Genomic DNA, 14,017 nt, shown 5'->3' with positions numbered 1-14,017 from the left:
GTCCAAGTATAGGTTATTAATAAGCGCCACTGTGTGAATATGTTATATAAATATATTTAAAATGCCTTTTCTACTTTCACTCATGGCTTTTAGAGGATGCTTAAATTAAAACACAGACGTGTGATAAAGGTCCAACTGCGTAAATAAATCACACCGAACTGAACTCTTCACATTTTAATCGTGAAAGCATGAAGGCAATCATCACAGAATGACAATCATTAACAGTAATGCACTTAGAACAGTATATCAGAAATGTAAAACAGAAAAACAGCTTCAACACAGAAAGCTTTTTGGACTACAAACACGTTTCTCTTAACGACAACACAAAATGAACACTTTTAGTGAGCTTAATCCTCTCCCTGTCTCACAGGTACAGAGGGAACAGAGGCTCAAAGTACGGGCATGCTACAGGTTGTGCGACTGACGGACGTTCAGGGTGTCGCGCAGCATCAGGTCACGGATTCGCCAAAGTGCATCTGCCATTGTCTTGTGGGCCCCCTTACTCTTCAGCCAGTGGGATGGTAGTCTGCTCTCCTGCTCTTTTGTCAGGCGCACATCTTGTTTTTGAACTGAAAGTGCACAAATAAAAAAATTACACACCTGGGTATTTTCATTCTACATTTGTTTGTTAATAACCTATAAGGATTAGAGAATATGACATTGTTGTTATTCTATAAAAGTGTGTAAATAATATTTTAGTGCATGTGTCTTGCAAATCAGGTTTTACTCTTTAAAATTGCACAAGAAAGACCCAGAAACCCGTATCTCCAAGCTATGTCAGCCAGCGTGATCATCATTTTCAGCAGTCTACATCACTGGAAATAGAAAAACAGGATTAACCTGAGAGAGTGTGGTCCCATTTGCTAATGGTTGAGGACTCAGCGGTAAGGCCCTCGATGTATCTGAGATATGCCTCGGAGTGGAGCAGCCGCTGAGACTTCGCTGGTGGGGACACAAACACCGGGGTGGAGGGCTGCTGGAGCGCTGGTTGTCCTATCTGACCTTGTCCTGGGTACGGAGGTGGAGCCTGCTGACCCGGGACCATCAAACCCATCTAATGAACATATTGTGGTTTGTAAACTTATTTAATACAAATCTTTATGATATCCAGGAGTCTCGCATATTTACCTCTGAAGACATCAAGGCAGCAACATGTATCTAAACCCTGATTCTACATGTGGATTGGTCATTTCTTTCTCACAGAGCTGTATAGATTACCTGGGATCCATGGTTTCCTGATCCAGGTCCACCTCCCATGCCACTGACACCTGTGGGGATATTCAACATCAAGACAGTGTCAAAAACCACAGTGGGCCACCTGATATTGGTTTCTATTTCAAATACATTATTCAAAGTCCAATACTGAATTCAACCAGAGTTTTAATGTATTTTAGTCACATTAGAACACTTAAGAATGCCAATTACAATTAAATAAAATGGACTTTTGTTCTCATTGGAGACACAGAATTTCTCTCAATGACACATTATAACCGAGCCTACTGGTAATGAGCAGGACAAATAACCAACCCCCAGTTCAGGATATGTGCTCTCAACTGACTAGTCATCAAGTCAAGGACCTCAGCCTATTGGTACAGGTAGCCCCTCCAGCGAGTCAGATTGGCAGACAGGAAGCAACTGCGTGGCAGGTGGGGTGGCTGTGACAGCACTCTTACCAAAATAAGGCATTCCAGGAAACCAAGGAATTACAGGCAGGAGATGTTGGGGAAAGACAGGCACCCCCATGTGATGTGTTGGTATGCCAGTCATACTAACCATGCCTGCAACATGGCCCCGCGGGGGCATCATTGCTGACCTATACGCACCCATCACACCTTGTTAGGAAGGAACAGCAGTAACACAAGAAAGCAACATGCATCAGTCAGACATGCATCAGCTAGTTCTCGACCAAGCATGCAGAAATATGTTAATCTGCCTTCATATAATGATCAGATCATTATGATGGATATGCATGGAAATAAAAGCAACACACATGAAAAATGCATGATGAAAACAACTATTTGCACATGCACTACTGCCAAGCACTCATTTTCAAGTCCCAGTTCTCAAATGGTGTACAGCAAACTTTTCACTTCATGTTCTGTATTCAAATAGAGGCATGTGGTGTCTCCCATGATGTGAAGGTTGAAGAATAAAGAGTACTGTACAACAATCAAGGTTTTGGCTTTTCAAATGATTTCTAGAAACAACATACGACACTGCAACAACACAAACATGCGGACATGGGTGTGATTAGGAGACTTAAACAATGTGAATACATCTAGCAGTTCAGCTTCTTATTCCAGCCTTGTAGTGAACACTGGAGATCCATCTGCATCTATGAGGGGTTACCTGACACAGGCGTCATGCTGGGATTTAGCATCCCCATTGGGGTTGGGGGAGGCACCACCCCCATCAGTGCCCCTACTGGGGTACCTGCTCTAGGGGACGTCTGATGATGGGCCCTGTCACGCTCCTGCTGCTCGGCCACTTTAGCCGCTCGCTCTGAAGCAAAAATAGACAAGCATAGGGTGTTAAACTTTACATGACACATTTCTTCAAACAAGAATCTCTGGATAGAGCTAGAACTTGCAGGAGTTTTGCTCACCTTCGTATTCAGCTTTCTTGGTGGCCTCCAGGTTCCTCCACTCTGTGCCAACGAGGCGGCTCAGCTCCCCGAAGGAGAAGTCTGGGTGCTGGGCCTTGATGACCGCTCGCATCTCGCTGCTGAACAGGATGTAGCCGCTCATGTTGATCTTCCGCTTTGCACCCTCCTTCTTTGAAAGGCCCTTTATGGATTTTGGTGTGGACTGGCACCCAAAAACAGGAGAAACATTCACAAAAATGGTACAAGCCAAATGATCGCTCGTTAGTTTGCAGGGAAAATGTACATTTGTAATGACACCAACCCTGACCTGCGGAGGTGTGTAAGGCATGATATCCATGTCACTAGACAAGGAAGACTGCATCATAGGTAGAGACTGGTCCCCTAGCTCGCCATCATCATCTCCAAGATCCTCTAGCTCCTCATCTGTCATATCAGCAAACTTGGCCTCCAGTTCCTCAATTTTCTTGTCCAGGAGAGGGGACGGCTCCTTCTGGGGCACAATGAGCTTCCTGTAAAAGACCATCAGAGAAATAAACTGTACAATTTTACCCACCTTTTCCAAATAAATCCTTTAGTTAGGAAGAACCGACCACTATACTTTAAGTTATTTCATAAAACTGGAAAATAGGTTTTGACAATCAAAAAATGTCTCTGCATTTGGGAGTTGTGCTTTGTAGCTCTTTAACAAAGATGTTTTTCTTTCCTGTTCTGCTGCTTTAAGTAATAGTTCTTTCACCTAAAATAGTAGGTTTCATCCTCCACCACCTTCCCAGAGAGTGAAAAGCGCTTAAGACCCTTGAACTTCTTCATCTGCTTCTCACTCTCAATGTAGCGGCTCTCACAGAGCAGGACATTCTCTTCAGGCACTTCAGTGGGCCGACACGACAGGTAGTCTTTGAAGGACGACACTATACACTTCCCTGTGAAGCAAGAACACTGACTCAGTAAATGCATTTTGCTATTTTTATCAATTAAATACATTAAACCTTATACACTGTAAACAAAGCTCAACCCAATGTACAGTAAGCAGGGTACCTATGATGCAGGTCATAGGACAAGTCTCCTCCAGGTTGCTGAGGAACACTTCCTTCTTGTAGAACATCTTAGTGGGCTCATGCTCCGTTTCCTCTGGATGGATGAAGATCGGACCAAAGAAGTAGCCTGCTCCATCTCGCATCCACATTTTCTCAACCCTGTTCATTATATATATAGTAAGAAGACATTAAACAAAAGTGAGTGGGAAGACACTTCCATTCAAGTACAATGCATTATGAGTATGTTCCTACAAGCCTGCAAATGTTGTTACTCTACCTGCCCACTCGGTGGCGCACTAGCCCATGTGAGGCGATGTAAACACAGTCTCCCACTTTCAGCCAGTGGTTGTTGTAGCAGAGCTGCTCATAATACTGACAACCCGGCTCCCCGTTGGTCATATCCATCGGAACATCCTCTCTCTCCTGCAGACACAAATTGTTTTCCTGACAGTAGTTACTTCACGTACTCTCCGTCAGAAAAACAAACAAACAACAAAAAAAAAAACATTTACCTTGTCTACAGTGACATCTGTCATTTTGCTTTCTTCAGCCGTCTCTGGTGGTTTTTCCTCTTGTTTGGGAGCAAACATGGACGCCACACGGACAACAGGTAGAGGGACCTCTCTGGGAAGAAACCGAACAGAGCTCAAGGGCATGGCCCACAACTTGATCTTCTTGAAGGACTTGGACTTGGCGGAGTAGCGCGACTCACAGACGTAGACATCCTCAGCTCTGAAGCCTTCTGGGTGAAGTTTGAAGTATTCCTTAAATTAAACAAACCAAAATTATTTGGTCAATACACATTCAAACAGCCCAAACTTATATTTAACGAATGTATAGGAAAAAGACAGCATTTACCTTCACAAACATGACCACACATTTGCCCAGAATCTTGCTGACAGGAGCTTTGTTGTAATAGTCGCTCTTAAAAACTTCCTTCTCCAAGAACTTCCTTGTGGCCAGATGAAATGTTTCATTTGGCCTGTAGAACCAGCAGCCATACAGCCACTTCTCACCTGCAAATATTAGAGGAAACAGATGAATAAATTAGAACTGGTCTCAATAAAACAGTGTGTGTTACTGAACTTGAACGCTACCTGAAAGTACTAACAAAGACACTGAAACTGACCGGTGTCGTCTTGCCAGAGGCGTTCGATGTAGATGATGTGAGGCTGGAGGTTTGGCTCTGCCGGCTCCACGTACACATAGTCCCCCACGTGGTACATGCTGTCTTTGAAGCTGCAGTCCTGACTGTATGTGCGTTGCAGGTTTGACTGCCATGATCCTCCGACAGAGTCCTCTCTCTTCTCAGCTTCTGGGAAATCACAACTAACTCAGTAAAACAATGCCACATATGCTGAGACAATACATGATTTAACTCCTATGTGCTGTGATCTTTAATATAATTTGTAAGAGAATACCCCTTTTTTCTTCCTCCCTCTTGATTTTGTCCTCTTCAAACTCCTTGGGAAGCTTCTCTTTCTTTTCCTTTTCCACGTCACTGTGCAGGTGTTTGGAGGTATAGCTGAGGGCAGGAGACATCAAGATCTCTCCGTTCTTACACAGCTCATCTCTGATCCGGATGAAGAACTGCTGCAGCTCCACAGCATCTTCAAAGATCTCTGAATCAGTCCTGTAACGAACATATGGTGTAACAAAACTTTGGCTTTCTTTAATACAACAATCCTCCAACATCAATGCATTAAAAGTTGATTAGACAATTGGGTTTTGTATGGGATGGTCAACAGTACCTCACCTATTCAATCGTCTGGCCTTTTCCAGCACTTCAAACATGTGATCCTGGAATACATCCAGCCTCTTATACCTCCCTCGATCCACATTAGTCCTGATGATCTCAAAATTGAGTCGTGGCTTCTCAGGATTAGCAGGATCCAGGGCGGGGATCTCAGCGAGTGAATCACTGTAGCAACGGCCCTCGTCGTCTTGGTGACCGAGCACAGAGACAAAGAGGCTGCGGATGAGTTCCTGGATGAGGCGGGGCACATCGGGCACATGGGCGTCGTCTCCACCCTCCAGGTCACGCCTGGTCTCTAACAGCACCCTGTGCAGCACGAGGGCGTCGCGGTAAATCAGAGACTCGGGCTCGTTGTAAGTACAGGCGTTGTTGAACATGAGCACCAAGTCCTCCACCAGTGCGTCCACATCCTGGTACTTGTTAGCCAACATGTGGCTCTTGATCTTCTCCATGTCCACAGGTTTCTTGATGGCGATGTAGTAATCGGGCAGCTCGGCGCGAGACGGCAGCCGCAGGAAGATTGTGCTGAGGCGACGGCCCCGCTTATCGATGAAGTTTTTGACGGCTTCGTAAAGCTCATTCAGCTTCTGCTGTAGAGGTGTCAGGTACTTGGACTTCTTCAGAGTAATGTTGTTCTTTCCTGCGATCAAACACAGTGTATGTATGTGAATTACAACCAATCATACCGCTGACCGATTTCATTTAATTTACTAAGACATACTTATTTTCAACTTTGGGGACATCATGTCATCATCATCTGTGGCTGGCCCAAGATCCTTGCGTCTGTCTTTCATAATCTTCTCTAAGATGTCAGCATCATTGTACACCTTGAACAAAACCTTGTGTTTTTCAGACTAGAGACTGACTTAGAGAAAATTAATTATAATAATTATTATGTGGGCACAAACACCAAACACATCTTACCTGGGAGCCTTCTTCATTGTAGTGTCGAGCATTGCGGAACATCAGCTTCATGTCCTCCACCATTGCGTCTTCAGTCATGTACTTGTCTGAGCGGATGTTGTGCTCAATGGTCCTGAGGTCCATTGGTTCCAGGATGACCTTGTAGTAGTCCGGATAGTCCTTCTTCGAGGGCTTGACCATGAAGAGGTCGCACAGCCTCCGCCCAGTGCTGGCTTCTCGCGCCTCAGTTACAGAAGCTAGGAGGACTTTCATTCGGTTTTTCTTCGTGTTCTTCTTGTGACTGAAAACAAAATGCTTAAAGTCAAACTCGCACAAACCAATGAAGAACTGAGCGTGAAAAATGTGCAAATGTACAAACCTTTTTCTTTTTGTGCTGCTGGTGTCAGACGTGGCAGAGGAGAGCATGCTGTCTCCATCGTCATCGTCTCTCTGCAAAAGCTCTTTTCTCTTCATCTAGACGGAAACGAATAATACATACATCAAATGGTTGTGCTGCCTCTTTGAAATACCACAACTCCATCAGGTACGCTTTGGGACTGACCTGCTGAATGTGCTGGAGCTTGAGTGCACGCTTGTAGATGGACGAGTGAGGAACATTGTAGCGTTTGGCGTTCTCGAACATCAGCGTCAGATCTGAGTCAACGTGCTCGACACTCTCATATTCGTTGTTCTTCATCTTGTTCCTGTGGGGAATTACGGGCTCTCACATTTGGGAAGGAGGGCACAGAAATACTGTACTGTACAGTGAGTGTGTGTGATGCCGTAGGGGTAGAAAATAAAAAAGAGAGAATGTTGGTGAAACAAAATAAAACATGAACAAAAATTTGAAGAAAATGAAGCAAAACGGGCTCTCATCCAGATAGTGTTTATAAATTCTGATATATTTCTGTTTAGAAAGATTGTATAACGGCAAATGTCTGTTATTTCCACTGCACTAAAACCAACTGTAATGTGTTTACTGAAAACATGTTACATTTTTCTGATTGATGTGTTTTGTGACATTGAAATCACAGCATCTATTGAGACACTACAACCAAGCTGATCTCATTTACATTTTACTTTTAAAACCATTTTAATCACTTAACCTATATTGCAATTTAAATGAAAACTAAAGAGTCATATCTAACTTAAGCTGACATTAAACCCCTGAGTCGATACCGAATATCTTATTTTGTAAGAGACTTTTTGTTAATAGGCTTTCCTGGGCTTTTTAATGAACTCCTGAAAAGGGATTTACACTAAAGAATGATTCAGGTGGCGATACTGCAGGAGGTGGAAAAGATGTGGACAGGTTTGAATGTTGCTGAGGATTAAATGATTCTGGCCTTTGTGAACACAGACATGAAAACACACAGAGTTTGATCCTACTTGATCTGATGGAGGCAGATGGGCTGATTGATCTGGTGGAAGTAGTCGGGGTAGTCCTTCCTGGAGGGCAGCTGCAAGAAAGGCTCAGAGATCAGCTGGCCCTGGCTGTTCCTGGCACCTCGCACGGCCTCATACAGCTGGAAGATGGGATTAGTCATGTCCATGTTAGAGGTCATACTCTCCGCCTCGGATTCCCCCTCGTCATAATGGACAGAACCTGAGAAAAATAAGCGAAGATGAATAAATAAAGACACGCTCATCAATAACCACAGAGCCACTTCATCAGTGCCCGGTAGATGCATTTATGTTTGATGAAGATAACGAAGTGCAGATGTACCAGAGAGTATGCCCTCCTCATCACTTTCATACTGAAGAGCCATGGTTATGGCTGAGAGGCGGTCTCCCTGGGCGGACCTTCTGTTCCTGACAGAGCAGGAAAGAAGAAGAAGAGCGACAGAGTTAAATGTTAACGGGACTTTTTCCACATTGTTCCCAATGTTGTCTCCAGTTTACCTGATACGAATGCTGGACTTGATCGGTTCCCCATGCTCCATCTCAGACTTCTTTTGAGAAAAAATCTTTTTGATGGTGTTTGCATCCTGGAACGCAAAGTAGCTCATAGGTATGTATGTCACACACTGCTAATGTACCCCAGCATGTATTATATTCTCAGTTACACACTCACCTTAAATACTTGCGATCCAGGCTCATTGTAAGTTTTGGCATTCTTGACCAGCAAATCGATGTCTTTAGCCATGGCACCGACACTCCTGTAGTGGCCCAGCTAATGGCAAATACATTTATTCAGCATTTTATCAAAATAAATGTAAATAATTAAATCAATATTTAACAGGGAAATTGTTATATAATACCTGAATCTTTTGAGCGATGATTTTCAGATCGATTGGTTCCTTAATGATGGCATAATAATCTGGGTATTGCTAAATGAAAAAACTACGAATCAAAGCCAAGTCACTCATTTCACTAATAATGTCTGAAGACACACTGAAGGTGCTCATACCATTTTAGAGGGAAGCTTCTGGAACAGCTCGCTGACCAGACGGCCAGTGGGCTCAGTGTAAGACACCACAGCATCAAGGAGCTGCTCGAGGACCTCCTTCAAGCAGGAAGGTGTACTCTGTTACACACAAGTGGTCAAACAGTTTATGTCAGGAAATACTGTGTCAACCTTAGTGATACACAGTATTCTGTACATTATGCAGTCATAGGAGAGCCATAAAATCTGTGGGGGGAAAACAAGAAATAGAAAATAAATGTTGAAATATATAGAGGAATAAATGAAAGAATAACTAAATGCAGAGATTAAGACAACAAATTATAAAATAATAGTTGTACATGTCCTAATTTATTGTCAAGTTTATTTACATCTGTATGTGTATGATATATATTTTAAAAATATATATTTTACTTTTTGCATATACATTTTTTTATTTATTAATTTTTTATATAATGTCATTTACTTATATTATCCCTTTTTTTCTCCTTATTCTTTCCACATATTACTTTTGCGTTTCCTTATTATGTGTGTGGTTTCACTTTTTAATAATGTCCTTGCTACAACCAAAAACATCTCGTTACAAGACGCACCTAAGCTGCATAACATCACCTTAAAATCAAAAGAACAGATATATAATACCAATATTAAAAGCAATGGAGCTCATTAAAAATGTTGTTGTTAAAATGAGCACTGTCATAAAAGTACGGTAAGTCAGTGTAATGGAAAAAAACCCACATACTTTATATTGTTTTACTAATGCTAAAGATGAATGTTATATAATATGATAAATCAGTGTCATCAGTAATGTTAGTAGTGTCACCTCATCCTCAGTAGACCCTCCAGGATTGTCTCCCGCATCGTACCCATCTTCATCATCCTCATCATACTCCCCCCGCTGAACAAATTCATTCTTGGTTCGCAGGTAAAGGTCCCACAGTTTACAGGCTGCTCTGTATTCAGGACTGTCGGGCTAGACAGACACAAGCAGCACATATTCATGCAGGTGCACAGCCTGAGCCATGCATAGATGTCATTTCTGCCAACACACACACACACACACACACACACACACACACTCCTTTCAACTTATTGTAAGTTGTTTTTTTTACCTTGTAGTATGTTTTTGCGTTGTTGAACAACAGCTGAAAGTCACTGGTGAGCTGTTCAACGTCATCATACTCCTCCATCTTTAATTTCTGCTGGATCTTCATCATGTCAATAGGCTGAGACACCACGTGGTAATAGTCGGGTTGATTCCTGTAAGAAACAAGGACTTGTACACTTTCTGTGGGATGTAATCATATGCACATATCTAATGGACGCTCGTTTCTTTCCTCACCTTCGTTTGGGCGCTCTGATGAACAACTCGCATAACATCCTGCCCTGGTCGTCCTTGTAATCTCTGATTGTGTTGTACAGTTCATGGCATACAGCAATCTGCAAGGCAGAGATTAAACACTGAAAAATATCCACATCCTTTCCCATGTCAACTACTTAAATTGTGCAGGTAGCTTAATTCTGACAGTACGTCAAAAACAAGTAACTGAAATTTGTAAAAACAAATTACAGGATCCACAGTTGGAATGTTTGAGGTCCTTCTCCTCTTTCTCCCAATTGAAGACACTAACGATGAAGTCTGGCTATCGTCAAAATCTCCTCCACTCACACTGCTAGAGGGGGATGTCGCCCGTCTCCTTTTCAAGGCCATGACGAACCCCTGAGGTAAAAAGGCATGGAGAAAAACCTTACATTAAAGCTAGAGACATTATGTAGTCAGTTTTCCAAACTATACAGTGATAAAATAATCACAATGAGGGACACTGGCTGTGCTCTGAGCAGTCAGTTACACCTGCTGATTGTGTTGCCACCCATGTCAGAACTTGATACAGATTACATCCTCCCTGAAAAGCAGTGCATTCAAAACATTGTTCCTAATAATATAATAAATTCATGGAAAAGCATAAGTACAGAGCAGAAGTCAGAAACTGGGGGACAATATGTATATACAGACTGGCAATAAATCAATATGTAGGTCTGAGGAGGAGCATTTTTTTTTTTAAATATTGTGAGTCACGATATGCAGTTTGTGTCTTTATCAATAATACAAAAACATAGAAGAAGAACAGACCAAAAACATCTAAAGTTTGCTTAAGCTTTTTTCACTGAGTTTTATGTTTTACAGCTTCACTTACATGATGTTCTTTAAAAAGGGGAGGAAGGGCCCTCCTTTTATTTCTTTTGAAGAAACATCTTTGTCAAGATTGTAGAAAACTTTAAATCAAAAATGTTGGATATTTTAGTTAAAGTTAAAGGTGCACTATGTAGTTTTGAAAAAACAAATCTAACTCAGAAAGTAAATATTAACAATCTTAATGAGGTAATAATACCAACTCAGAAATAGTTATTTGATATATTTGCATATGAACAAGCCGCCGACGAGGGAAATAAGTTTCCCAAAACATTAGTCACATCAGAATATTTACTGACAGCGATTATATGATGCAATTCAGAGCAAAAAACCTATGTTTGTCACCTATGTGGGTCAGGATCTCAATCACAACACATTATAACAGCATCCATGTGATCATAAACAGTCGGCAAATACATTTTTAGAGGTACAGGTGGAAACCGGAGGAGGAACCAAGTTAAAAAACCCACAGATCTCAACGTCATGATGCGTACCATCACGCCGCTTTTGTGGACCACACAGTGGAGCGGCTTTATTGTATCTCTGTGTGAAAAGGGCTAACGTTTAAAGCTGGACAGGTAGCTACTTTAACAGTAAAAGAGTATGACACTGTGTTGTCTTCAGAGGTCAGTTTGTTTATTCAGTCATAAAAATAAATCAGTTAAGAGTTGTCTCTTGCCTAAAAGTTTCTTCCCAAAACTTCATTAGTGCACCTTTAATATTTTACTTTACTGTAGCTCACAGTAAAGTACTCCATTATAAATGCTCACATGATGTCTACTGGGAGCAGGGCCATGGGGACTGGAGACACCCACATGTCATCCATGAGGAGTAATGTCAGGTCACCTCAGATGAACTTTGAACCCTCATTAAATTGAGACAACTGGACAGGCGTGGTAAATTAAATTCTCCTCTCTGATGGCAACAGTTCACGGGTGTTTTCCACAGACACTCTGCTCTCCTGGCAGGCTTCACGTCCCCCATGTTCAGATTAGAGAGGTGACATCCACGCCTGCTGACTATCATCACCTGGAATGGTATTTCTAGCGACGGACGTTAGTGATGCTGGCACGTCTGGAGGTTTGACTAGCCAAAAAATGTTAACCGCTCCCTCTTTATGCCATGTAGCTGTGTGCTCGCATCAGCTGCAGCAAGCTAGCAGACGGACCGCAGCAGCCGTCCACGGACCTGTCACTCCGTGTGGACAGTCGGGTCCAGACCTCAGCGCGGCTAACGTTAGCTACAGTTCACGGTTAGCCTTCAACATCATCGGACGTTAGTTAGCGCCGAGACAAAGGCATCACTGTGACAACGACCAACGTTACCAAGCTACCGTTCAGAAAAATCGACGACACTTGATTGGAAAACATGTCATTTTATAATTCTGTCCACTTCACGTAGTTGCGTGCTTACCTTCTGCGGGCACGTTACTAGACCCACAAATTCTTAACCATCAAGAAAACCAATCACTTATCGATTTTAGACGGAGCGACACAAGTGCCAAGCTAGCGACACTTCAACCGTCGCTTCCGTTTGTTCGCCTTCAAAATAAAAGCGTGTGCCGTTTCGACGTATTACAAGTGCGTGTTGCATACGTGTAAAGATTATTTCGCCTTTTCTCCCGTCGATGTTGGGATTCTTTGATAAGTGGGTCGCATGTTAGGGGCCGCTTTAGTGTTTAGAAACCATACCCATGGCGCAATTATAAATCAAAACGTCTGGTCTCCGACGTCGCTGACTCACTTCCTGTTAGTTAAAGTCCACTTGACACTCGTCGTTTGGGCTGGAAAAAAAAACACTTGAGAAGTGGTTTGAGTTTAGGGGAGGGCAGGGTGAGATGAGACACTCTTTACATGTGAGCATTTCACTGCAAAATATAAGTGTATTGATGTCAAATAATAGTGTGTTTACTATATATACCTCAGGTTGTTGTGTGCCAATGGAAATTAAAACAAGTAATCAAATGTAATGACCAATCCAAAAAAAAGTAGTCCTATGGCACAACTCGCCCCAAGGTGGGAGTAAAATAAGCATATTGAGCCCTCTAGGGTTAAACGGCCACCTTTAAAGGTGCACTAAGTGGTTTAGGGGAGGAAATTTAAATCTTTATTGACTGATTCTTGTGCCTAAACAAACTGAATAAACAACCTCTCTTTGTTTTCATGACTGAATAAACAAACTGACCCCAAAGCACAACACAATTTTTACTTTTTTTGACCTCATTTTCCTCTGAGAACAGTCTGGTCATTCAGTTATGGAAAAATATATATATATTTCTAGAATATTTATATTTATTTATTTATTTTGGAAAGATGAACTGAAATACAAATACTTAAAAAAAATCAGAGCAAGTAATATTGTTTCTCTCCATTACACCTGCTGGGGACCTCCACATGGACACATGTTAATATTACAAAGGTGTCCTATCTGCCAATATGAAGATCAGGAAGAAGGAGGAAGAATCTGTGTAGCCTGGATGATTATAAATATCTGTGACAATGGCCAAGACAGAAGATGGAAGAAGCAGAACCACATATTGAAGGAAAGAATTACCTCTGAAGTGTCGTAAGTGCCAAGAATGAGAGAATTTTCCTTTCATTCTTTTATGCACACTTAAAGAGGATTCATGATGGCAGCTCCCATAGCAGGTTGTTGGCAGGTTGAACTGCATTTTTCAGAAATGACCAATTGTATCAATGTAAACAAATGAAAACAAATATGGCATAGTTTAAGTGTCACAACGTGACAATAGACAGGCAGGAGCAGAATTAACTGTAGTGCCATCTGACATCAGAAAAATGTCCAGTGAGAACTGTTGGCAAAATGAGTTGTATTCCAAGCAAAGTAAATGAAATGTTCATTTGTTTAAGAGGAAGTAGAATAAAGTACAATGATAATGTATAAAATCAAAATGAGAATTACATAGATGTTTTAAACACGGTTGATGCGGTTTGATGCTCCTATTGTTGATGTATTCATGTAAAGCTGTGAACAGAGCAGTGTGATCACACTGAGCGATGTGTTGGAAAAGACATTTTATGCATGCAGGTTTCTTGTCTGCCATTTTGAAATAAAGAATAAAACATAACACAACATGCATTGTGTTATGATGCATGAAATCATT

At 41.9% G+C, this 14,017-nt stretch overlaps 1 protein-coding gene across 9 annotated transcripts; it reads right to left on the bottom strand.

The window, feature by feature from the left end:
- Window positions 1-159: 159 nt before the first annotated feature.
- Window positions 160-12,454, bottom strand: LOC311253733 (protein polybromo-1-like). 9 transcript variants are annotated; one of them, XM_084347731.1, is made up of 30 exons: window positions 12,307-12,445; window positions 10,273-10,422; window positions 10,045-10,142; window positions 9,815-9,962; window positions 9,526-9,675; window positions 8,709-8,825; window positions 8,560-8,628; window positions 8,373-8,471; window positions 8,201-8,286; window positions 8,025-8,110; window positions 7,688-7,904; window positions 6,861-7,002; window positions 6,678-6,772; window positions 6,320-6,599; window positions 6,117-6,222; window positions 5,396-6,035; window positions 5,061-5,272; window positions 4,769-4,954; window positions 4,498-4,655; window positions 4,152-4,403; window positions 3,917-4,062; window positions 3,641-3,798; window positions 3,342-3,525; window positions 2,913-3,114; window positions 2,606-2,807; window positions 2,350-2,502; window positions 1,674-1,832; window positions 1,219-1,268; window positions 841-1,054; window positions 160-569 (listed from the first exon to the last, which is right to left on the bottom strand). In XM_084347731.1, exons 2-30 carry the CDS (start codon window positions 10,411-10,413, stop codon window positions 406-408), a joined length of 4,914 nt encoding a protein of 1,637 aa, XP_084203857.1. In that variant the 5' UTR covers window positions 10,414-10,422; window positions 12,307-12,445; the 3' UTR covers window positions 160-405. The 9 variants fall into 9 exon arrangements, with proteins under 9 accessions (XP_084203857.1, XP_084203859.1, XP_084203856.1 ...); XM_084347733.1 differs by having other exon boundaries at window positions 3,917-4,083; window positions 6,320-6,772; window positions 12,307-12,452; XM_084347730.1 differs by having other exon boundaries at window positions 6,320-6,772; window positions 12,307-12,449.
- Window positions 12,455-14,017: the final 1,563 nt, after the last annotated feature.

This window comes from Pagrus pagrus (genome assembly GCF_965226575.1).
Source record: "Pagrus pagrus genome assembly, chromosome: 3".
Classification (NCBI taxonomy): Eukaryota; Metazoa; Chordata; class Actinopteri; order Spariformes; family Sparidae; genus Pagrus; species Pagrus pagrus.
This window is presented reverse-complemented; position numbering and strand designations above follow the sequence as displayed.